Below are 27477 nucleotides of genomic sequence, written 5' to 3'. Positions count from 1 at the left end.
GACATGGTGGGGTATGGAAGGGTGGGGGAGGAGCTGGTCTTAGGGCACCACTGCCATTCCTGCCTGGTTCCCTATGGCTGCTGGGACCACTGTGGCCAGGAGGCCGTAGTCACTTGCATCATCTCTGCTGCTGCTACCTGGATCTCTGCTGAGGGCACTGCTACAGTCAGAGGAGGGAGCTAGAGACCACTGCTACCCTCCTTTTCTTTTGCTGGGGTTTGTGGTGAGGGTCCAGAGTCGTGGACCCCATCTTGTTCACTGGCACTATATTCTCAGCCATGGTAGCCAAGGAACCAGGATCATGGGCTCCATCCCTGTCATTCCCCCCATTCAGCTTCCCCAATGCATTCCAATTCGTTCATCTTCAGATCTAGATGTGTGAGTTTCTCAGGCGTACTAGTGTGTTGAGCAGAGGAACCTTTGTTGGGTTATAGATGCCCCACTAGTTGTAGGTTGAAGGGGAGAGACAAAGGGATCATGTCACTCTGCATGATGCTGATGTCACCCTCTCCTTAATTCTTAACCTTAGTCCTACTTTGGTTTTCTGCACTACAGCATCTCTATACACTACAAGTTTCACCTTTGAGTCTTTTGGTGTTCAGTCCCTAACTTCCTTAGGGATTGCTGTTCATTGAGCCCAGTATCTAACAATCCTAAGAAGTTGTGGGTTTTTTTGTGTTTGTTTGTTTGTTTTTTGTGTTGATGTTGTTGTTGTTTTCAGATTCTTTGGCTAAACTGAGAGAACAAATTCAGCCCATTGTTTATTTTCCATTCCCCCTCTGATCCTCACAATTGGGCTGAACTCCTCCAGATTAGGACAGATATAGTGAATTTGCTAAAAAGTTTTAAAAGGTGGTTCCAGAATGCCTCTCCTATCTCCTAAAACATAACAAGGCTTTAGTAAATCCTTAGTGGCAATTCCATCAATTTCCTATTTTTTATTTCCATTTTTCTAGGAAGCCATCTAAACAACTTCACCCAGTTGAGCCAGTTATCTGCTCTCCTTCCACTTTTTATTTCTCTCCTTTGTGCCTTCTCTCTTTTAGATGGCTCAGAACTTTTTCCACCATACAGCCTTATGCACGGTGACTAAGACAGCAGATCTGTTACTGCCCCTGAGTATTCTTGCAGCTTCCCAAGAGAAAGGTTCTCATGACCTACTCCCATCATGTCATCATTTGTGCCAGCAACATTAAATTATGTCTCCCTCTGTATAGGGTTACTTGCACTTGGATCATTCTTATTCTTATTTTTAAAAATTCCATTTGTAGTTTGGGGAAGGAGTAAGGCACTTACTCCTCTCAGGGTATAAGCACCAAATCAAAGCCTTTGCCCACTGTTGCAGGTCAGAAGCATAGAGAAAACACTTATACCATTCATCTGCTCAACCCAAATAATCCTTTACACTCAACAATGTCCAAAATAGTGATATGGCCTCCTGATTGTTAATTCTAATAATCCATGACAATAATTATTCCCCATGATTTTATTATTTTCCATAGAGTCCTAATTGTTAAACAGATTTTATATATATATATATATATATGTATATATATATATATATATATATATATATATATATATATATATATATATAAGAAATCTGGGCACTTTGAAAAAAAATGAAAACTAGAAATCTAGATCTCGGGCAGAAAATGTACAAGATGACCTCATGTGTTCATAGCACTATTTTTACAGTCATGTGCCACTTAATGACATGGATATGTTCTGAGAAATGCATCATTAGGTGATTTCTTCATTGTGCAAACATTACACAAACCTAAATGGCACAGCCTATACACACTTAGGCTACATGGTACAGTCTACTGTTTCTAGGCTACAAGCCTGTACAGCCTGTTACTATATAAAACAACACCAGATTAAATCAAGCAAAATAGAAAATTTGGAATCAAGAGATGCAGTGAGCATGAGATGTACAAGGCTACTGCTAAAAACAAACTTTTATTAATAAATGGAAAGAGTACACTCTAAATAACAACATTTATAATAACATTCCATTTGTAGTTTGGGGAAGGAGTAAGGCACTTACTCCTCTCAGGGTATAAGCACCAAATCAAAGCCTTTGATTATTAAATCATATTAAATACATAAATAGTATAATATAGTAACAGTCATTTATTATAATTATCAAGAATTATGTACTGTACATCATTGTATGTGCTGTACTTTTATACAACTGGCAACACAGTGGGTTTGTTTACACCTGTATCTCACACACATGAGTAATGCATTTTGCTACATTATGATGGCTATGCATCACTAGGCCATAGGAATTTCTCAGCTCCGTTACAATCTTTTAGGCCCATCATTGCATATGTGGCCCGTTGTTGACCAAAATGTTTCAGAGTGCACCACTGTAATAGCACTAAACTAGAAACTACCTACACATCATCAGTGGTAAATTGGACAATTAAATTGTGGTACATTCCTACAATGGACCTCCATACCATAATGAGAAGTAAACAAATGATTGCTTTATGGATTAAAGCAATAATGTGGATTAATCTCATAAACATAATGTTGAGCCAAAGAAGCCAGACACAACTGTGTATGGTTGGCTCAATCATATTAAATTGAACAACAGGAAAAACTAACCTACAGCTTTAAGTGTCAGGAGAGCTGTTACCTTTGGCAAATACTGACTAGGAGGATATCAGAAATGCCACATATCTGGATTTGGGTGTTGATTACATAGTTATTTTCACTATGTGGAAATGCATCAAATTTCATCAAATTCATCAATTCTTAGCTATTTACTAAGAATTTGTTCAATTTTTTGCATTTATGCTACACTTCAATAAAATATTACTTAAAGATAAAACATGAGGTAGATCTATATTTATCGACATTGAAAAAAGTCTCCAAGATATGTTGAGTAAAAAAAGGCAAGTTCCCAATCAATACAGACTTAAGATACCATTCGTATAGTATTAGAAAACCTATAAAACAATAATAATATTTCTACACATGCATATACATGTGCCAAAAATAAATGTGATCTAGGAAGGTGATCAGTCATCAACTCTGGTGTATATCCCTGGGAAATGAAGTACTTGGTGGGAGAGGAGAGACTAGAAAACACATGGAAGCTTTTCTTGATCTATGAAAATTTAACATTATATAGCAAAAATGTTTTCAATACTCATATAATTAAAAGTAAATATTTCTAAAAGGCAGGACTGTTCTTAAATCCAATGTTCAAATGATTCTTTAAATAAGTCTAAAAACCAGACACCTGTAAAATATTAAGCTATTATGTAAAAATTTCAAGAGTTCACTGAGCCCGCCAACACCAAGGTTATGTAACATAATTATCAGAAATATATTTGTATAATTCATGTAGAATCAATCCTTTTCTAAGACCATTCCATAATATAAAGGGCCAAAAAACTTTGCTGAATCCCTCTCCCATTTTTGGCTTAAACCTTTTCTGAAAACTTTAAAAGGACCAAAAAAAGATGGGAGCCTGTAATGCATCTTTTATATTTTTCTGCCTCTTTAGAAAATATGTACCATTCAACAAACGTTTAATACTGTTCTTCAGAATAACTTTGATCTTTGCATACCTATAGGTAAGCAATAGAAACTATGTGCTGTAAGTGTTAAAATTAAATCTATGCCCTAGCCAGGTTGGCTCAGTGAACAGAGCATCAGCCCATGGACTGAAGGGTCCCAGTTTTGATTCCGGTCAAAGGGCACAGGTTTGATTCTGGTCAAAGTACCTCGGTTGCAGGCTTGATCCCAGGCCCTGGTCAGGGCGCGTGTGGGAGGTGACCAATCAATGGTGTCTCTCACACATCTATGTTTCCTTCTGTCTTTCTCCCTTCCTTCCACCCTTTCTAAAAATCAATGGAAAAATATCCTCAGGTGAGGATTAACAGGAAACATTTAAATCTATACTTTTGTCATTGAGAGGCCAAGAAAACATTAGCTCAGTTTTATACTTTACCCTAATGTTTAATACAATTTATTAACACCTCTGACCCCTACTTAGAGGTACACACACATCCACACACACAACTAAAAAGACATACAGTATCAGTTACAAGCTATAATCAAAGTAGCAAGGTCATATTCTTTAGCTCTGTCTTTCTAATGAGGCAGGTTCTCTGTGGGTTCTAATCCTATCCATTCTCTAGTAGGAAAAGGGATTGAGTGTGTACTGTCCAGTGAGATGTCACATAAAAATCATTACAGAAGTAGGCAATATTAGAAAAATCCAAGAGAGAGACCATACTCTATATAGATTCGTATAGAAAATTATATTACAGATATACCTATAGTGAAAACTCCAATCATAAGAGTTGCTCAGCAACATTTTCTCAAAAATAAGAACACAACACACTTCAATCTTTCTCTTTTTATCAACTGCAGATTCTCTAAATAAGGCTTTCTACTAAAGACGAGACCTTGACTTTAACAAGAAAAGAGTAGCTCGGTATTTACCAAGGAGAAATATTATGGGATCTTTCTTTTAATGCTGTTTAAAATGTGAATTTATTTGTAAATATTCCACAGCTTGAGACCTCGTTATTTCAGAGATCACAAAAGTAAACGCTCTCAAATGATTTAGACTTTGAGAAGCCCGAGGCTCCAGGGCATTTCCTGTAATAGGTTCATGAAATAAATGTATTGGGCTCAAACCCTATGGTTTCTTGAAAATGAATATAATTATAAAAATGCAAAACAAATTAATGTGTTCATGTGTAATGGCCATATTTGAATCAGATTACCACCTGCCTACTACATTGTGTCTATGGTAACTGATCAAATGACATCTTCTCAAATATCATTTTCTTACCAACCCCAACAAAAACCCACTACTCTGCTTATTTCTGATATCACAAACAAAGCCAATAATTCTACTTTAACATTATTAAAATGTTAACAAAATACAAGGAAAATATCATGTGTTGTGCCAAATATAGTTTTTGAAAGGTTAAAAATTCAACTTGTATTTCCTGTACCCTATGAACCTGAATTCCAAATCCTACAGAAAGAACTTAAAAGTCCATATGCAATACCAGTTTTAGAGACAGTTATATATTTAAAAATAAAATGATGAGGCTCACTAGTAATTACTTTGGTAAATGGTCAAAAGCCCATTTTAAAAGTTACCCTCACTCAACTTCTGTGACTCCTCATTTCTATATTCTAAATCATTCTTCCTTGTTTGCTGTAACTGCTTATTAGTGAACTCATCATATGTGCGGTAACAGACAGAGCTCCCTTTTGAGTCTGGCTACATACCCAAAGCTGCTACTTTGATGATGATCGCCTGAATGTTAGATGCTATCATCTCTCGGAGCAAATCTTCCTGGTTTCTCTGCCAAAGGTAAGCTAAAGGCTGAAGATTAAGCCTTTTACACCTATAAAATAAAAAATAAAAAATCAGATGATATCTTAATGTTCCATACTTATATTCATTACTTTGATTTTAAACATAATGCATCTCTCAAGGATTTTAGTATATAAAAGGTTTTTAAAAACATTTTTTGTATAATAGAGTTTATATATACAACAAAAATATTATTTAATTTCCATATGCTATGCATAAACAGATAAAAATAAAATCTCCAGGCAGATTAGAAGTATTCATTTTAGTAAGGCTCTCTGTAAGTTTAATAATCTATGCAAAAAGCTTCCAATGTCAATGGATAATTATCTTTGTTTTTAGAACTTCTTGGGTATCAAAATTGTAAAGCATATGCAAAGTAGGCAAATAAATTTAGCCTAATAAAATAATCATGTTGATTAAATTTACAATACCTATGGTTACATGAACTATTTTTATCTACTAACTGAAATTTTTAAAAAGAATTTGACTCTGTGAAAAGAAAATAAACAGAACAAATTGTGTAATATATTGAAGTACTGTACTACATATTTTAAATTATGGTGCAGTAAAATGAATATGGGTTTTGGTGTCAGGACAAATCTGGGTTTGAAACCTACTTCTGCACTCACCAACTATGTGACTTCAGCAAGTCAAACTAAGCTATAAGTCTTTAGTTTCCTAGTTCATAAATAGGAACAAAGACATTTTCTTTCAAAGTTCTTAATACAATTAAAAGATTAGAAAGTGTAGTCATCCTTTAGTCCTTTCTTCACATTCCTCATGCGGTCTACCACAATGCAGAATATGATCACTTCTCACCATTACCACTACTATGACCCGGTCTGGGGCACCATTATATCTCATGTTAATTCCTTCAAACCTCATTCTCTGTTTCTGTCCTTGCCCACTTAAAATCAGTTTCCCATACAGCAGCCAGTGTGATCCTTTTAAAACATAAATGGATCATGAGATGCCTCTGCTCAAAACCCTCTTCATCACTCAGTAAAAGTTATTGCACTGACCTACATGGACCTCAGCCTGGTTACCTTTCACACCTTATTTCCTACTACTCTCCCCTCACTCCAGTTGCCACCCCTACCCTGCTCACTCTTGCCTAATACTAACTAGGCTCCCTACCTTCTCTTGCTTCATACATTTGTGTAAATATCATTTTCTCAAGGACTATGATTGATTAAAAGTAATATAATGAATGTAGTACAATGCTCAGATAAAATAGATATTCAAAAAATGGTAGTCAAAGCCAAGCAACTTGCCCATGTCACACAATAAGTGGCTGAGATTAGATTTCAAACAAGAAATTTAGCTCTAAAACCCACCATCTCTAATGTCTGTAAGATTACCTGGCTGACTACGCTAGCCCACACTGATCCTTTTCTCCAAAAATTCCAAACTTAGTAAATGTACCACATGTTTGGTCATTTACTCATCCATGGCCTTAAAAATATCGCTACTTTTGCCCCAGCTGGTTTGGCTCACTGGGTAGCGCATCAGCCTGCGAACTGAAGGGTCCCAGGTTCGATTCCGGTTGCAGGCTCAGTCCCCAGTGAGGGGCGTACAGGAGGCAACCGGTCAGTGATTCTCTCTCATCATTGATGTTACTATTTCTCTATCTCTCTCCCTTCTTCTCTGAAATCAATAAAAGTATATTTAAAAAAAATATATCACTACTTTTTTCATGTACATAAACCCTGACTTTCAAAGAAAAAAAACTATCTTCCTTACTGTAGAGACTGTTTTATATAATTTTCCTTTGTAAAATGTCCCAGAGCATACAGCACTATCTATGCTGAGGCAGTTAATAAAAAAACGATGAAACTGAAACTAATGATGTAACACAAGCATTACATTCTTGGTGTCCTCACCAATATTCAATGCCTAATAGTCAAACTAGTCTCTACCATTTTTAGCTGAGATTTTTTTAATTGAAAAAAATTCATTCCTTTCTGTCCTTTTTGCAAAATTCTTGACTATTGCTTTGATATTCATAATCTGTTGACTATTTGTAGACTTATGTCAAAATTCTTTACCTAGTTAAATTTTTTAACAGTTCAAAATATCATGCCTCAAATACATTTCCTCTGTAAATCGCTGTTGCATTTGAGCTAGTGACATCTTTTAAATGCATTATATCTTGAAAATATAATGATACAACACAAACTACAAACTGAAGATAGACTAATTCCCAATAGGCTAATTCAAAACTGGGTTTGTAGACCAATGCTTTAAAAATTTCAAGAATAAAATTATTGCAGATATGCTTCATATTATAAAGTCTGGGCATTTTAATCATGTGTTTAAGTGTACCTGAGACTGCATTTTGAGAAAAATATTTCCTCTATCCATTAGAATACTATGGGCCCTTCTTCCATAGAGCCCCCTAATCATTAGCACATTTTCATTGAGCTTTTTGACTTTCATCAATAGATGTCAGCACTATCTACAGTTTGGTTACCCATTAAAACACGTGGGTTTGAACTTATTAAAAAACAAAGATTTTTGTTTTGGCTCAGTGGATAGAGTGTCGGCCTGCGGACTGAAGGGTTCCAGTTCGATTCCGGTCAAGGGCACATGCTGGGGTTGCGAGCTTGATCCTCAGTGGGGGGTGTGCAGGAGGCAGCCGATCAATGGTTCTCTCTCATCATTGATGTTTCTATCTCTCTCTTTCTCTCCCTCTCTGAAATCAATAAAAATATATTAAGAAAAACACAGATTTGCAAACTAAATAATTCTCAGAGAGGGTGACCTAAAAACTGCAGAGAGTAATATTCTTTCTTTTTTTTGAATTAAATTTTATTGGGGTGACATGGGTCAACATGAACATATAGGTTTCACGTGTGGATTTCTAAGTTACAAAATCTATATATAGCACCATGTGTCCACCACCCAAAGTCAAGTCTTCTGTCACCCCATAGGAGGACTCTCTTCTCCCCCCAACCCCCGGCAACCACCACACTGCTGTTTGTGTTCCTAAGTTTCAGTTTTATATCCCACATATGAGTGAAATTGTATGGTTATTAGCTTTTTCTGTCTGACTTATTTCACTTGGCATAATGTTCTCAAGGTCCATCCATGTTGCTGTAAATGATGCTATTTCATCCTTTCTTATGGCTGAGTAATATTCCATTGTGTATATGTACCACATCCTCTTTATCCAGTCCTCTATCGCAAGACACTTTGGATATTTCCATGTTTTGACCACCATGAATAATACTCAATGAACATTGAGAAGCATATGTCTTTACATATAAATGATTTCGCGTTTTTCGGGTATATACCGAGAAGTGAAATTGGTGGGCCATATGGTAGCTCTATTCTTAATTTTTTGAGGAATTGCCAGACTGCTTTCCATAGTGGTTGTACCAATCTGCATTCCCACCAGCAGTGAATGAGGGTTCCCTTTTTTCTGCAACCTCTCCAACACTTGTTATTGCTTGTCCTGTTGATAATGGCCACTCTGATAGGTATAAGGTGGTATCTCATTGTAGTTTTGATTTGCATTTCCCTGATTGCCAGTGAGGTTGAACATCTTTTCATATATCTATTGACTGCTTGTATGTCTTCTTGGGAGAGGTGTATTTTTAGGTCCTCTGCTGCAGAGAATAATATTATTTCTATGTATGGCTTAAGGGATATAGAATTCAGCTCTATCTATAAATCAGTTCTTAAACGTAAGCAGGCAGAAGGTAAGGAAAAGTTCCAAATTACACCTTTAACTATGCTTTGCCTTGCAGTCCTATCATTTACTTTTTAAAATCTGTATTTTTAACTGACTTAAATTCATTGTGGAATTAGAGGAAACAAATAAAATAAAAATTTAGACTTAAGTGTTCAAGTCCATTAATATACAAGTTTTTAATGAGAGTCAATATAAAGATTTCTTTGTCAAGAATACGAAACCATTACATATATACATTCTTTATCTTATTTCTATTTACCCTGTGAGTGTCAAAATTATTTATTTAGAGGCTAAGTTTTGCCCAAGATACTAAAGTCCACATTTTCTTTTTTTGCTAATATAATTACATATAAAGCCTCTATATGATATTTTGATTATTCAAATAAATTAAAAATGAAAAAATGAATTCATTTGTATTATTTTTTCCAAACATTAAATAATCCATATTATCATTTGACCTTATATGTTTTTTTAATAGATTAATGAAATGAACTGTTTTGGTATTTATACATACAGACAGTGATTTACTAGTGCTACACTCCTTAGGAGTGGGAAGGAGTGGGGAAAAACAACCTGAAAACTCCTTGAGAGTTGAATGACTTTATATAGAAGTATTTCAATCATGAATACTTTTGGCCAAGAACTGAATCCTAAGCACCAAAGAAGGGCAGAGTCCTTAATAAGCTTCTTTTTTTTTTTTTTTTTTGTCTTTAAGATATTACTGCATTCCTCTATAAGCTCCTGATTTTTATTACAAATGATAAGGAGTTAAAAGAGATTAAAAGAGTGTACTGATTTAAATGAGAAAAAATTAAAAATAATACTTTTTACTTTAAAAAGCTTTGCCTCAATTTTTTATTATAAATAATGTATTTTTTTCCTTATGGTAAGTAAGAGTTTTATCCACGTGTAATATAAGAATAGAACAAAAATAAAAGTGCAACTTTTGTTACTCAGGTAAACAGATAGTTCCATGGGCATATAGGATATCATATTTATTTATTATCTGGATACAATTATATGTTTTATTTACTCACATTCTTAAAATAAATGCATATATAAATACAGGATAACTAATGTTCTCTTACACATTTTCTACTCGAACACGCTGATAGTCAGAAAGAATAGCGCCTACTGATATCCCTTCCACTTCTTCTTTTTCCTGAAAATAAAGAAAAAATATAACATGAAAAATAAACATGTGATTCTTCATCATGATCTGAAAATTATAAATGAAGTGTGTCTCGTTTGGAAAACCACCTTGAAGGAGAATAATTTACTGAAAATGCAATCCACATTAAGGAAAAAAAATGCATACATTTAAGTTATCCTCTCAGCTGGGGAGAAATTAATTATTCTTTTTACTTAAAATCCAAATAACTACACGCCATTGTCCATGGAAAAGGTAAAGACTAAGGCAGCTTTAATATGCAAAAAACTTCCAAAATGTTTTCTCACTTAACATACTTGTAAAGACTCACTGATGTTTGATGGAAATTTTTTTGAGAAATTTCTATTTAAGGACAGTATTTTCCCAGATTTTCTTTAAAAACAAACAAACAATGGCATAAGTAGATGAGGGAACACAATGATTTGTATCTGTATCTTAGAAAAAGATGATTGACAAAAGAGAGTAGCACCCGGGAAGCAGAGGTGGTACAGCCATTGCCTAGAGAACAGAATAGAACAGTGGATAAAAAAAAATATATGATGGGAAGGAAGCAATGAATTATGACCAACAGAGTTACAACTAAGGATATTCAGTAGTATATCCAGCAGCGACCCCCAGGGAAGAGGACTAGTCTATCCAACATGCTCATTAATGACCTGGAGGAGAATGTAAATTCTAATATGATCAAGTTTGCAGATGATACAAACCTAGGATGGATGAAACCGAAAAGAAAGGAAGATCAATCAAGTACATGGATGGATATGGACAACTTGGGAATTTGGAAGGACAGGTCTAAGATGAGATTTAATGTAAAAAAAGTATAACACAATACACTTAGGGAAGAATAATACACAATACAGGTATAAAATAGGGAACTATTATCTAGAAAATAGATTTGAAGAAAGTGACTGGGGGGTAATTACTAATAACAAACTAAATAGAAATTCTCTGAATAGGCATAAAATAAAATCCATCCTAGCATATGAGGTACAGAAGAAACTACTTCAGAGACATGACTTCATTATTAATACTCTCGTCTTTCCAAACTTGGGAAACCTACAAAGAAATATAATAGTGTTTCACATAAAAACAAATGTAATATTTCAAGACATACTGAAACAACCCAGTGTGTCCTAAAAGGGTGCTATAATAAATAAACAAAAATGCAAAACAGGAATCTCTCATGTTTTTGGAGATAAAGTCAACTTAAAATTTCCCCTCCAAAATGATTGAGAAATATCTGTCAATCCTCCCCAAAATAAAATGATTCTATTAGATAAAGTGTCCAGGGAAAGAGCTATTTCCTTTACTTTCCTATTTCAGCAACTTTGTGAGAACATTTGCTTATAACTTTTCTCTAACCTTCCTAGCCATTTTCTTTTTATAAAAGTCATTGTATTCATTAGAAAAATTCAAGGCATAATGCTCCTCATTAAATGCAAATATGGCATAGATCACAGAGTAGTGAACAGTGCTATTGAGAGATCTAAATTTCAGTTCTGCCACAAAAAATATAAAGTACTAAGTAGTGTGTGTGTGTGTGTGTGTGTGTGTGTGTGTATCTCTATAGATCATGGAAACATAGATAAGAGCCACTGTGTTTTTAACTAAGCCACGTCACTTTTAAAATAATAATTGGCATTTATTATCCATTTAAAATGTGCTAACATTCTATGGTTCTCATTTAATGCTCACTGCAACACTAAAATAATAATTATTTAATTCTTCTTAGTTTACATGCATTCTCTGAAATCCTCTTCCACTTCCATCTCTTTTATTTTCTATTTGATAATACCTAACAAATCAGCTCTAGAATCATATACCCAGCTGAATTCTGACTGTTCTTCAAAAGTAGGTCTAAACAGAGATCATTATTTTTTTACTGTGAACATCTTTGAAAAATAATAGTATAAAGAAATCTGACCTGAAAGTTAAATAAAGCAACTAAAAATAAATATGTTTAAAAAATATTGTAGCAGCCCTAACTGGTTTGGTTCAGTGGATAGAGCGTTGGCCTGCAGACTGAAAGGTCCCAGGTTTGATTCTGGTCAAGGGCATGTACCTTGATTGTGGGCACATCCCCAGTAGGAGGTGTGCAGGAGGCAGCTGATCAAAGTTTCTCTCTCATTGATGTTTCTAACTCTCTATCCCTCTCCCTTCCTCTCTGTAAAAAATCAGTAAAATATAATTATATATATATATATATATATATATATATATATATATATATATAGTAGCAATAATACAAAAGAGGGTTAAAATTCTCAATGAGGAAAAACCAAAATGTGTCCAATTGTTTATCCCTTAGATAGACTAGTCCTCTTCCCTGTGGGACACTGCAAGAAACAGGGATAAAGCTAATACTCTCGTTTGGTTTTGGTACTGAAAAATGTACAAAATAACTTAGAAAAACTAGTTAATATCAAATGTTGTGAGCCTTATACTCTACCTGTCTAATCTTGATCTGCAGATACTTAATAACCATTGTGCAAGGCAGAGCTGATGTTAGGGCAGCCAAGAGTTTGCAGAGGAGCCCACCCTTTAAATATAGATTTAACTAATGAGTTGTTCACCAATAATGGTTACTACAACCTATTAGAAATCCAATCCTACCACTTATAAGTTCTGTGATTTTGAATAAGTTATGTAATAAGTTATGTAATAAGTTATGTAATTTCTGTGTGTTTCATTTTCCTTATCCATAAAGTGAGGATAATAATAGTTCCCTTTTTCTAGGGTTATTGTGATGACAGAGTAAAATAATTCAGATAAATAAGTGTCCAGTACCTAGTATGCAATCAGTAAATATTTTCTTCTATCACTACCAAAACCTTCATTATTACAACTACTTCTACTTCTAACTACTACTGAGCAACACCACCACTAGCATTATGGATTAAAGGCCTAACTTGATAGGCTTGCTCATGATCACTTCTCAACACCAGCCTACTAAACTGTGATGGTTAATTTTACAGATCAACAGGACTGGCTAAGTGATGCCCAGATATCTAGTGAAATATTATTCTGTGAGAATGTTTTGTGGCATAGATTAGGATATAAATTGGTAAACGGAGTAAAGATAGCCCTAATCAGCCCTAGCTGGTTTGGCTCAGTGGATAGTGTGTCAGCCTACAGACTAAAGGGTTCCAGATTCGATTCTGGCCAAGGGTACATGCCTGGGTTGTGGGATCGATCTGCAGTGTGAGGCATGCAGGGGCAGCCAATCAATGATTCTCCTCATTAATGCTTCTCTCTCCCTCTCCCTCTCCCTTCCTCTATGAAATGAATAAAAATATTTTTAAAAAAGATAGCTCTAATCAGTGTGGGGGATTGTCATCCAAATGGTTGAGGCCTGAATAGAACAAAAAGGCAGAAGAAGGGCAAATATGCTCTCTGCTTGAGCTGGAAAACCCATCTTCTCTTGACCTCTGACACTGGCAATCCTGGTTCCTGGGCACTTGGACTTGGACTGGGATTTCCTTTACTGGCTCCCCTGTTTCTCAGTCTTTTGGGTTTGGAACTACACCATCAGTATTCTTGCCTTCAGGTCAGCTTGCACATGGCTGATCATGGGATACAGTCTCTGTAATCAGAGGTGTCAATCCTTTATAATAACTCTCCTTTAATATATTTTCTATGTCCAATCCATCTGTTTCTCTAGAGAACCCTAATACAGTTCAGTAAGAGTGAAGAATATTCGCCCAAGCAACAAAATATGGGGCTTAGCACACAGCGATGGTCAGCAGGTTAGGGTAGTTGAAAAGCACATATCAGAAGTGGAAGAGACAAAGTCTAGAAAAGTTGAGGTCAAACTATTCTGAAACGTGCCCTGCAACCTGAAGGCAATCGAGAACCTCTCCCTGTGGGAGTTGTTAAAAAATAAAAAAAAAGCTCTACTGAGGTACAATTTACATAAAATTAACTGCATCCCCAATCTCTGTTAATGTAAAACACACCTGCAAGTCTGATAAGACGGTAGGCCCAGCAGCTATCTGACTTATGTGGCCAAACCTAACAATAGAGAAGGTACTTGCAAAAGTAAACACATACTCACAAATTGGCACAAACACAGCTTCATTATTACCACTACTTCTACACCTACTTATATGCAAAATGATAGTTATACCAAGGATTTATTCAGAAAGAGCCAATATATCACCACTCTGCTTAAGAATCCAAGGGCTGAATACCGATAGTCAACTATACTTCTTAGAATACATTTTAATTGTTAATGTGGAAGAATCTCAGCAATCTATAAGTTTCTCTATTGAGATTGGGACGCATTCGGTAGAAAACAGCTGATTTATTTAAAACTGGTAATGTTGATAGGCAGGCACATGTATGCACATGCTAAACATGTATAAATAAAGCCAAACCTTTGGCCTTTTAAAGACAATGCGAGGAATTCAGTTCTCATTAACTTTTTCTTTCTTAGGGAAAGAAAGACCAACTCTTCTTCCTGAAATAATGCATGGTGCACTAAGTAACGACTTGCCTTACAAAGCTGGACTGAGTGAAGAATGAGAAACGGAAAGGAACTTATACTTTTTACTTTACATAACCTTGTTTTTCTTGATTTTTGTTTTTTACCAAGAATATACAACAGGGCCCTAACCGGTTTGGCTCAGTGGATAGAGCATAGGCCTGTGGACTCAAGGGTCCCAGGTTCAACTCCGGTCAAGGGCATGTACCTTGGCTGTGGGCACATTCCCAGTAGGGGGCGTGCAGGAGGCAGCTGATGGATGTTTCTCTCTCATTGATGTTCCTAACTCTCTATCTCTCTCCTTTCCTCTCTGTAAAAAAATCAATAAAATATATTTAAAAAAAAGAATATACAACAGGAAATTTCTAAAAATTTACATTAAAAAAAGGAAAATAGTATTCTTGGACAAATTATTCAGTTCTGCATAGCTTTATTTCTTCCACAAGATTCAAGCATTTGAATATCCTAGATAAAACACTTTTGAATTCTAAGTTAGTTTACAGCAGTGGTTCTCAACCTTCCTAATGCTGCGACCCTTTAACACAGTTCCTCATGTTGTGGTAACCCCCAACCATAAAATTATTTTCGTTGTTACTTCATAACTGTAATTTTGCTACTGTTATGAATCGTAATGTAAATATCTGATATGAGGATATATTTTCATTGTTATAAATTGAACATAATTAAAGCATAGTGATTAATCACAAAAACAATATGTAATTATATATGTGTCTTCCGGTGGTCTTAGACGACCCCTGTGAAAGGGTCGTTCGACCCCCAAAGGGGTCATAACCCACAGGTTGAGAACCACTGGTTTACAGGGAAAAACAAAGACATAAAATAACTTTAGTTAATATGTTTCTGGAGAAGAGGAAAGGGGCTATAAAGAAATTTCAGGTCTAGAAGCTTGATAATAACGATGAAAAGTACCTATACCTTTCCTGGACAGATGCTAGTTCCTGTTAAACCTAAAACTTATGCACAGCTTCACTAATACCAATTTGGGTAAGCAGAAAAAACCCCCCACCCATTTGCCTCCCAAAAGCTGCTGTGTTGCAGGGAGAGGGTAGAAAACAGAGGACTTATCATATAGAAAAAATAATTTTGGGCAAAAAATTATCACAAGAAAAAAAGTGAAGTTTTAGAAACTATTGTGTGTACAAAATATAATTTAAAAAACAAATAAAAGGTTAAAAGAAAATAATCTGAAAAGGCAAGTAAAAATAACAAGAGAACTAGACTTTTAAAAAGACTATAAAGAAAACACAATCACAAAAATAATTTTGGCATGAAAAGTAGTAAAGATCCAGACTCTGTAACACAGAAGAACAAAATTGCAAGGTGGCAGATACAATCAGGACACTTACTCAAATAACAGAAGAAACAATAAAAAAGATGAAATTTTGTAGACAGATAAAATAAAGGATAAGAGAGAGAGATCAGAAATCCAACAACTGCAATTAATATTGTTAAAGAAGAACAAAAAACAAATGAAATGCAATAAATAATCATTCTATCCTAGGAGAAAATGTTGCTAGAAGGAGACAGACCTGAATCTTAGGAAGACCTAGCAAAATTAACAGAGAAGGACCAATCCCTGCCAAAGGCTACATTTTAGAGATAAATAAAAACTAACTCTAGGAAATATAGGTATCTACGTTCACAAATCTTCCTTTGCTGAAACCAAGGGCATGAGGGGAAAAAATTAAAAACCTACACAGAAAGAAGGTAAAAGGAATTACAATGAACATATATGGACAACCCATAGACACAGACAACAATGTGGTGATGTCCAGAGGAAAGAGGGTGTGGTAGGAGGAATGGGGATATCTGTAATAGTTTAAACCAGTGGTTCTCAACCTTCTGGCCCTTTAAATACAGTTCCTCATGCTGTGAACCAACCATAAAATTATTTTCGTTGCTACTTCATAACTGTAATGTTGCTACTGTTATGAATCGTAATGTAAATATCTGATATGCAGGATGGTCTTAGGCGACCCCTGTGAAAGGGTCATTCGACCACCAAAGGGGGCGCGACCCACAGGTTGAGAACCACTGGTTTAAACACTAAAAATAATATTTTAAAAAGAATAAATTTTTATTTACAATGAGGTTAGGGAGAAGCCTATCCTGCAAATTATAAAGAAGAGTTGCCAAAACACAATACAGTTTGCATCAAAAGAAAAGACATGCTGAGTGAAACCACAATCCTCTCTGCCTCAAGAGTCCAGTGTAGATTTGTAACATACAAATGCAGAACATTCTAAGAAGCTCACTATTATCTCCCAACTTGAAAAGATAAGGATTAGACATGCACTAACTGGTATTTAAACATATTTTGAAAATGCTATAATTAAAACAGTGAGATGCTGACCCAGGAATAGTCAAATCAATGAGACAGAACAGAATGTACACAGAAACCTAAGTGTGTATAGGAATATGGTACATGATAAAGTTGATAGTAAAAACTGGTGGGAAAAGATTCTCTACATAAAAATGATATTGAACAACTTGCTAACTACTTAGAATGGCAGAAAATTCATATCTTTACTTCTAGGTTTTGAATACAAAAATCCTATGTAATAATAGCCTAATATACAAATTGTCCCCTCTACTGGGAGTTCGACTGGGAGTTCAATCAGGGGTTGGGGCTAGCCTGCCAACTGCCTGTGGCCCCTTCCCCCAACTGACCCCCCCACCCCAAGATCGGGGGCAAGGCTGGTTGGCCAACCTCCCGCATCCCATCAGGGCGGGCGGGCCAGACCCCACCCATTAACAAATTCGTGCACCGGGTCTCTAGTAAGTAAATAAAAGCATAATCATCCAGAATACATAAGTGAATTTTTCCTTTGGGAAAACCATTATAAACATTTAGGAAAGAAAAACAAAAGCCTGAGAGATTTCACTAAGGACTCTCAACTCTCAATCAATCAACATCTGTATCCTAGATTTTGCCGCTTCTTATGAAAATGGGTCAACTGACCCTGCCTGAGTGTCTCTTTATCAGGAACCCAATCCATCTGGACAGTTTAAGGACTAGATCTTTTCCCCCCTGCACCATCGATTTTTACTCCTGCTTCATATTCATCATTATAGAATACGCTGTCATAGCTGCTGAAAACTTATGTCCTCTTCCAGGTACCACTATTTCTACCTATTAAAGTAAAACACTTCAAAAGAGTTTATATATTTTTCTCCATTTCCTCATAACCTATTCTCTTCTGAACCCATGTTTAAAGTGCCCAGAGCTCAGTCTTCAGCTCTCTTCCTTTCTCTGGCTACAATAATACACAGTGCTTCATCATGGTTCTAAATATTATCCATAAGTTAGTAACTCCTGCTTCTCTCTGAAAGCCAGAATCCAAACGTCAGCTCTAATGATCATGTGAGTGTCTATTAAGTATCTCAAACTTGAACAGATTCAAAACAAACTCTTGATTCAGGCACATACTCGCCACCTACCCCACGATCCTTCCATATTGTCTTCATCTTAGGAAATGGCACTGCAAATATATTGTTGTTTATGCCCCAAATCTTATAATCATCCATGATTTCTCCTTCCATTATAATCTAAGATCTATTAAATAATTGTTCTATTAGCCTCATCTTCCAAGAATATCCATAATCCAATGACTTCTCATCTCCCCAACCATCACCAGTCTAGTCTTACCCACCATCACCTGTCAAATGGACTACTGCAATGGTTTCCTAACTGGCCTCCTGAGTTCACTCTTCTTTACTACAGTTTATATCCACAGATTAACCACTGCTCTTTCAAAATATAAACCAAAACATGTAGCTCCCTGATTGAAAATCCTCCAATGGCTTTGCATACTACTTCAAAGTAACATCCAAGCTCCTTGTAGATAACACAAGGTTCTATATGACCCGGACCCTGCCAACTTCTCTGACACCACCACCTGCTATTATCCTCCCTGTTCACTCCAATAATCCACATTGGACTTCTTGTTGTTCCTCAAACATTTAAGCTTGTTTCCATCTCAGGCACTAGGAAAAAAAATATATGTAATTTATTAGCTAACAAGTCCACACAATCCTAATCATCTATATCCCTTTGGTATCTGGTTGTGTGATTGAACCTTCATATTAAACAACTAATAAATTAAGGGCTATTAGTCCTATTCTTATCACCAAAAGAAGTATGAACGAGAACTGTCCATCTGAGTTTATAACCTAGTCCTATAGCCTGCATAATGACTACTCTTAAAATCAGTACCTGAAAGTACCAGGAGCATAGAAACAAGAGGATAGAAATGGATTTCTACTATGAAATGTACCTGATGTATCATTCTCATTCAAATGCAAAGCTCTACCACATCACAGTTAAAAGGCTCCCAACACAGAGATTGGATGATGAAAGCATTCAGCCATATGGTAATAGTAATCATTACAAGTTTAGAAGGAGGGTTTAAAGGTAGAAATCTAGACCCAAATTAGATTTGTACACTCAATATTCATTTGTTCACAAAGCCAAGATAAATTAAAAAGAAGCTGTCCTTTTTTACAAATTAAATCTAGGCCTACTTATTCTAAAGATGAGAAGATATGCAGCTTGCATTTATTGGGGATATTATTTTCTTTGAAAAATGCTTCAGTTACCAGTATCATTCCATTAATGAGTTCTTGCCTGTTGAGAGAAAAAAAAATGATCTACTGAATTTAAAGTGTTTTTCATCTGAAAGGCATTCTAACATTTATAATATGAACCATTCATTAAAGAAGCACACTTGCATTATATAGTTCTGAGTGGCAATATTTGGACTTCTGGCAACATGACATTATTAAATAAGAAACACTTGTGAATGCCAGAGATAGTCTAGGACTTGGATAACAAAACATGAAATTTATATGGCCAGTAAAACACTAAGTGTTTTTCCCTTTAAAATAAGGAGAAAACCCTTTTATTTGCAACAACATTGCTGGAAGACATTTTTCACTTTAGCAGGATTATACAAATCCAGATTCATAAAAAAACAGAAATGAATACTATTTTATATGAAATAATACTGAAAGTGACACTTAGAATTTCCACATATTCAGGGATCTGACTAAAATGTTTTTGATTTGTTAAAAAAGGCTTTTGTTTTTTCTAACATCACTAAATATAAAACATTTTAAAATGGAAAATTGATGACCATCTGGAGTTCTTCCATTAAACTGTGAACTCAAGACAGCGTTTTCATAATTTGTAGCATTATTTTCTCCCTTTGTGAGCTCTCTGAGTTAAATAGTTGTTAAGGCTAAAAATTAAATGACAAATAAATTGCAAAGAATCATAATCATTTGTTATTTATTTACATTTAAAACAAAGGATGTATTATTTTGAGTCTCCATCTTAGTTGCCACAGGATGTCACTCCCAGTTTTGAATAAATCAGCTGTTTGCTACACAGTGTGTCCCAACCTCAATGGAAAAATTTAAAAATTGCTAGTCATCCTAAACCAAATTTGACCTGGAGAGTATTATGCTAAGTGAAATAAGCCAGTCAGAGAAAGACAAATATCATACAATTTCACTTATATGTGGAATCTAATGAACAAAATAGAAACAGACTCATAGATACAGAGAACAGACTGACCGCTGTCAGAGGGGAGGGGAGTTGGGGGACTGGGTGAAAAGGTGAAGGGATGAAGAAAAAAAAAAAGAGGAAGAAAAAGTCATAGACAAAGATAACAGTATGGAGATTTCCAGAGGTAAAGGGAATGGGGAAGGTAAAGGAGGGTAAAGGGGGGATGGAAGACTTGACTTGACTTGGGGTGGAGAACTCACAACACAGTATACAGATGATGTGTTACTATGGTACACCAGAAACCTATATAATTTTATTAACCAATGTCACCCCTATAAATTAAAAAAAACACACACAGATGTCTAATTGAAAGTTGCTTTTCCCCCCAAGTTTCCCAAAAATGTTCCTGGTAAAATTTTTTTTAAAAAAAGGAGGAGCCTTTAAGATGTTTTGGTTTCAAACTATGTACACTAATTAGTAATTGCCACATAGATTACTAAACTAATAGGAGTATCTCATTTTTACTTGAATTCTGGTAATAATCCTGGGTATGAAAAAACAATGGTGCCATCTTACCGATGAAGCAAGGGCTGTGATTTTTCATAAGTTCACCAAATAAATCAGAGGTATCATTATCAAGACAAGGACTCAGGTTTCTCAACATTCAGTTATAGCCAAACCGGTTTGGCTCAGTGGATAGAGCGTCGGCCTGCAGACTGAAAGGTCCCAGGTTCGATTCCGGCTGGTCGATGTTTCTCTCTCATCGATGTTTCTAACTCTCTATCCCTCTCCCTTCCTCTCTGTAAAAAATCAATAAAAAATATATTTAAAAAAAAACCAAAAACATTCAGTTATGTATTCCTTTCATTAAGGAAATGAAAATAAAAGCCTAAATCGGAAATAACTTAATTACTGTGTTAGGAAAAACCCAGCTCCTCCTGTGTTTCACCTTCACTCTCACACTACTACCACACAACACTGACACCAGACCTGTGAGGGGGGTTGCCCATACCAAGCAATACTGCAACATCAGCTAGTGTCCTACAACTTAATTCTGACAGTATCTACCTGGAGATAGCATCAGATCCTATAGGTTAATGGCTGAGTCCCATAAGACTGCCCATTGCAAGTAGTAGATCCACAGGTCACTCCAACTTGTTGCTAAAAATAAGAGGTTCTCATGAACATTTAGAACATTTAAAATGTTAAAGCAGGTAAATGCATTGACTATTCAATCAGTAGATAAAATTAACAGCAACATCAATAGCAAACTCTTCTAAATCTTTGCCATTAACAAATTCGGCAGGAAACTGATTTATAAACCAAGTTTCCCCTCTCTCTAAGAGAGAAAAATTCAAGGGTAAAATTCCAATTAGTCCTGATCTATAATTTTATCGCCTGAAGTGCTGTTACAACTAGGTTTAAAACTCTAGCAAAATGTTAACACATAAACATATGGAATTGCACAAAGAGAGAAGCAAATACTGAGGACCAATTACATTCTTAACTCTTCTTTGCTCTCGATAAACTAAAAATAAAATTAAAAAATACCCAGAGCCATAAAATCAAAGTTTCAAGGCAGAGAATTCTTTTAAGGTTAATCTGTTGATGGCCTGCACATGGTTAAGCTAATTTAGTCAAAACACAAATCTATTTGCCAATTTTTCCTGGTAGATCATCTTTTAGTTATTCATTTTAGCATTCCTGAGAAAAAAGAATGCTTACCACCAGCCAAATAGTGCTTGTTTCAAACCACATTGGAATACTTTGTAAATGTACAGGATTAAAATAAAGAATATTTTAATATTAGTCATCAATAAGCCAGCATTATCTAATGAATATCAGTTCCATACTTGCATTGAAAAGTAGTAAATGCATGAAATGTCTTCATGCAGAAGATCTTTGATATCAAAAGTTATGACATAAAGGCCCAGGTCTATGAAGGGACTAATTAGAATACTGCCCCTCATGCTACCTGCAAACCATCACATGTGGAAGAATTGAAAAAACAAAAACAAAAACAAAAAAAACTTAAACAGCTACCACCATCCTTGATTTTATCTCTATACAGGCTTCATCCCCACATGTGAATAATGAAGCACAACATCAGCAGGAATAGCAAAATACATTTAACCTAAATGCAGTTATCTGGGTTCCAGCTGTGATGTTAAATATTGTATAGAATAGAGATAGGATAGAGCGAGAGTTGAAAAAAATATGAAGATGGTTTTTATAGGTCTTATTTCCATATATTAAACTGCACACACATCCAAGAGATCGCTGGTGTGATTTTGTAGTTTCAGGGCCACATATCAGCTCTAGGGCAGATCTAGAAATAAACCCAAAGATCAGTAATGATTTCAGAAGCTATAGATATGAATGTTTATTTAATTTCTCTGAACTCTTTCTGCAATGGATAGACCTTCAGAAATCATAAAACTGGAGAAACTAATCGGAGCTAACATTCCAAACTTGCTAAGGTCTTTCCAGAGTAAGCATAAGATAACATCCGGCTGGCTGCAATTAAAGAGACAGCCATGTTACTGGGGACACATTGATTAAGTTGAATTATATATTTCTTAGGAGAAGTCTTTGATATTGTGTGGTGAAATACAGAAAAGCAAACTTTATTGATGCAGTTGCTAAAGAAACAGAATTGCAATGTTGCTTTGAAGAATTTTGTATTTTGCTAGAGTTGTATTGTTAACATTTTACTTATTTATTTTCCTTTTTTCTTTCTTTTTAAACATTTTTTATTGAAGATTGTTAACATTTTAACATCATTAATTGCTAGGCATAAAGCACAGGGGAACCTGAAGTTAATGTAGAAAAAAAATACTGTATAAAAAACAGTCAAGAAGAGGATGAAAGTGGCAGAGCAAAAATAATAATAGTAACAACATAAACAAAAACAAAAAAAATGTGAAGAATATTAAAAAGCAATATAAGCCACAGTCTCTACACTCAAGGGGCTTTCATGTTGCTGGATAAAAGATACATGAATAGAGAATTAATAATACAAAACAGTAAATAAAAAAGCAAAATAAATTTTTATAAAAGAAAACACTGCCATAAGTGGCTACAGACGGTACCTAGAGGAAATGAAAAGCAAAGATTTGGGACAAGAGAAGGCTTATTAATATTTTTTAAGAGCTTAAAAATATATAGCTCTTTTAAATACTATTAAATGATTTATAAAGGTAGTAAATATTCCTAAGTGACTGAGTTCCCATGATAGAAATAGTATCTCATAGGGTCTATATTTCTGATAATCACTAAGTATGGGTCTTTAGCCAAGATTTCTAACTTCTCTGGATCTCAGTTCCCTCATTGGTAAATAAGAGGTTTAGACTTCTTACTGTGTCTATTGTTCTGATACTGAGCTGTTGAGATTAATAAATATGATCATGTCTAAAGTGAATATGATGTAATAACAGATGATCTGAGAAGGTACACTGTGATTAAGTCCTGCTGGGTTAAATCAAATAAATGAAACACAGCCTCACTTTTTCTAAAGGAGATTATAAAAAAATATATATAGTACATAAAAGAACTAGGAATAATCTTTAATTCTGAAATAACAGAAAATTGTAACACTATCATTTAAACACAATCTAAAAATCTTAATTTTTCTGAAAGTCCACACAACACAAGATCCTTTTTCAATTTGATTATTTTAATTTATTGATACTACACTATATTCAATGTACAGAAGAAAAAATAAATTACATTAAATTTTACAATTACAAAGTCTTCAAGATCCATCCTGTGGTATTACTTAAAGGTGAAAACACCTTTAAAATAAGGTCCTATGATTAATCAGGTATAAGAGAGACTGACTTCAGATTGAATTACACTTGCCAGTAACAACGCGTATTACAGAGAAATTTCAATGCATTTACTTAGAGTTCAAAAAATTCATTACATAACAAAGAACACGAAGTGTTAAGAAAAACAATCTATGAAACACAGGATGCAAAAGACTATCCACATTTCCAGTTATGAAAGCTTTTCAATTTTTTCGTATTTTCCCTTCCATGGAAACTACTAAACTCTGTTCTAAGAATGAACACAATCTAAGACTTTCAAAAACCAAACCAAACCAAATAAAAAAATACAGTGTGAGTTGTGACAAAAGGCATTTAGAAGTGGTATAATAGTTTATTATAACTAGAACATAAGACTTCTTAATTATAGGTTTTGTTTTTCATATAAGCTGAAATGATTATATTATCTTAGTTTTTATTATACCCTATGCATATCATTAATGAAAGTAAGAAAAAACCCTAGAGGCTTACTGCTAGATTAAAATATACAATTATATAATAACTACATATCAAAGTATAACATTTATTGTCTGAATTACATAAAAATTTAAATAAATCCTTTTTAAGTCTTTTGTTATAAAAAGATCAAGGCAGGGTTGGGAATAGGTTTTCTCTTAAATATTAACCTGGAGTTATTGTGCTTTATTACAGAGCATGAAATATTTTTCCAAGAAAAAAAACAAATCACATTATGAAAATGTTAAGAGATATATAATAAACAAAGGTACTGCAAAGGCCCTATAGCTCAATGTATTCCATCAACCCAGCATATTCATTCATTAGAGTAGTGCCATCATACACATGGATGGTAGTGATACATTAGTTCCTGTAGATGTATTACTTTTACAGGTCAGACCAGTGTAATATTTTATAAAATTACAGTACATGGTGATTTCATTCATTTAGAATTTTCATTTCCTTGTCACAGCCTAAAATGAGTTTTTCTGAACATGCATAGTCGTTTCATTTTTCTATCTCTAAAATGTTTTAACTGGCCAACTAACCAATTGTTTAAATTGGTGTGACTACATAGGTTTTCTTCAATTTCACATTCTCACTTCTAATCTAGCCATCTTAGGGTTCAGCAAAAAGAAAATTAGTGATAATGTTTTCAATTTAATTAGTATATTACATGTACTGTAATTATTAGCGGGAAATGTTGTATTAATGAATCCAAAAGTTAGCAGCAAATTACCTTGTAGCTATTATCAATTTCCCAAGCTACTGCTCCTTAAGATAACCCTCTCCCTATGGTCCTTCCGGTAATTTTTCTTTGCCTGATAAACACGATGATTAAATAGCACACAGAGCAAACCTTTGATACTTTTTAAATTAAATCCATGCCCAGCCTAAGGGCTGTGTCTGATTTCAACTAAATGTGTCAGTTAATCAGATAAAAAATTATCAGTAACTCTAAGAAACAGCAGCCGTAGGCTTCATCAGTGCCAGGGAAAACTGAACAAAATAAGACATTCAGACAATATCACATTATGTGTAAAGGTTACTGATAAGCCTATAACTAAACAGAACTGCTTACCACCGTTATAATGTCTGTCTAGAAAGAAACAGTGTATTCAACATTCAAATTACTCTAAAATTCTAAAGGAAAAAATGTTATTTAGAGAAAAGTCTAGGGATATTTTTTACCCATACACTCATACAAACACACACATGCATATATAAATAAACCTACATGAAGATAATAAAAATATGCAGTGCATTAGAGAAGTGGCATTCATAAAACTAGATACTCAGAGAAAAATATATTGAAAAAGAGTTAATTATCACAACACTACATCTAGGATACCTAAAAAATTATAATAAATAAATCAAATATTCAATGGTTTGATAAAGGAAAGTGAATATGAATTCAAGATCAATTGTCTACACAGTTCCATCTAGTGCCTAAAATGATTCAATTTCACCAATTTAAAAAATCTGGGATAGTAACCTGTGACACTGAGCACCAATAGTCATTTGTAATATTACTATTAAAATAATACATAATATGAGGGCCTGTTTTTTTTTTAGTAAGAGGATTTAAAAGCTCCTACCACTATAAGATAGAGGCTGGAAAACTCTTTAACTTTTTATAGTATATTATGATTTTCAAAGCATTCTTTGATTCCAAATTAAGATTGCTTAACTATAGAAGAAAGCTATGTTATAAACTGGTGTATGAGTAACAACTGTAAGAAAGAAACCACATCTGAAAAGAATAGAAAATTATCTTTGAAATACATAATGGGCAGTAGCTATGAAAAATACATTTATATAGCAGAACAGGAGTCCCAAACGCTCTGACAAAGAAAATTTCAAATTAATACCCTGTCATCTTTATTCTTCCCTTCAAGTACTATGATCAGATAATGTATTCAACTGCTGCAAGACTCTCATTCCTATTTATCAACTGCAACTTTTCAGTAAGTACACCTGTGACAGGAGGAAAACTGGGCCAACTCGACACAAATATAAGCAGCTAAATATCAGAAACGCTCACAAATTAAAGTTTCCAACAGAATTTCAAATTTACTACCCACATAAGGATATAGGATCATTATATCTTGAAGTTTTCATTCTCAATACATTGAAAAGCTTAATACAGACCCTTGGAAGTCACTGCTCTAGTTAAGAATTATCTGAAGTGCAGAGGAAGTGGTTTTGCTTTCCTAACTGCTACAGGCAGCAATGTATACCTTTCAGGAAACCCTTTGACAATGGGAGTCAATCAGGGACTAACAGTGCTTAAAATACTGTGTTAAATCTTAGGTTAATGCTTCTCCAAGACTTCTACACATTTCAGAGTTCACCAAAGAGCAGCTAAAAAATTATCATAGGGTTACAAGATGAAATTCAAACTGGTCACCAAGAGGTGACTTAATTTAGCTGTTTCCAGCATTCCCCAGGGCCTTCTGCTCTGTCTCATACTACAGGGTTCCTTAATGCATGCTCCTTTTGACCTCTGCCTGGCTCACATTAATGGTCATACACTGTCCCTTAGAAAGCTCCACAATTTCAAATCTATGCAAGAGTGGTAACAGCTTGTTTAAACAAACAGCTTAACAATTTTAAGGCTTATAATTCTAACTGAAAAGAAAATTATCGTTTTAGTTGGACTCTATAATTACAGTACTAGGTCCTTCCTCTAAAACAGTGGTTTCTCAACCTTCCTAATGCCGCGACCCTTTAATACAGTTCCTCATGTTGTGGTGACCCCCAACCATAAAATTATTTTCGTTGCTACTTCATAACTGTAATTTTGCTACTGTTATGAATCGTAATGTAAATATCTGATATGAGGATGTATTTTCATTGTTACAAATTGAACATAATTAAAGCATAGTGGTTAATCACAAAAACAACATGTAATTATATATGTGTTTTCTGATGGTCTTAGGCGACCCCTGTGA

At 34.6% G+C, this 27477-nt stretch overlaps 1 protein-coding gene across 3 annotated transcripts in view; it reads right to left on the bottom strand.

Moving 5' to 3' along the window:
- DPH6 (diphthamine biosynthesis 6) overlaps positions 1-27477 on the bottom strand; it is a gene marked incomplete at its 3' end in the record, with an annotated part of 188884 nt that overhangs the window by 77129 nt on the left and 84278 nt on the right. For all 3 annotated transcript variants that reach the window (XM_081107976.1, XM_081107977.1, XM_081107978.1), the window contains exons 4-5: positions 10145-10218; positions 5272-5390 (exon numbers count right to left, since the gene is read on the bottom strand). In XM_081107976.1, the coding sequence (XP_080964102.1) occupies positions 5272-5390; positions 10145-10218 (193 nt within the window). The remainder of the gene's footprint in view (positions 1-5271; positions 5391-10144; positions 10219-27477) is intronic.

Source organism: Myotis nattereri (genome assembly GCF_964212035.1).
Source record: "Myotis nattereri genome assembly, chromosome: 1".
Lineage (NCBI taxonomy): Eukaryota > Metazoa > Chordata > Mammalia > Chiroptera > Vespertilionidae > Myotis > Myotis nattereri.
Note: the sequence above shows the minus strand (reverse complement) of the source record. Positions and strands in the feature narration are given on the sequence as shown.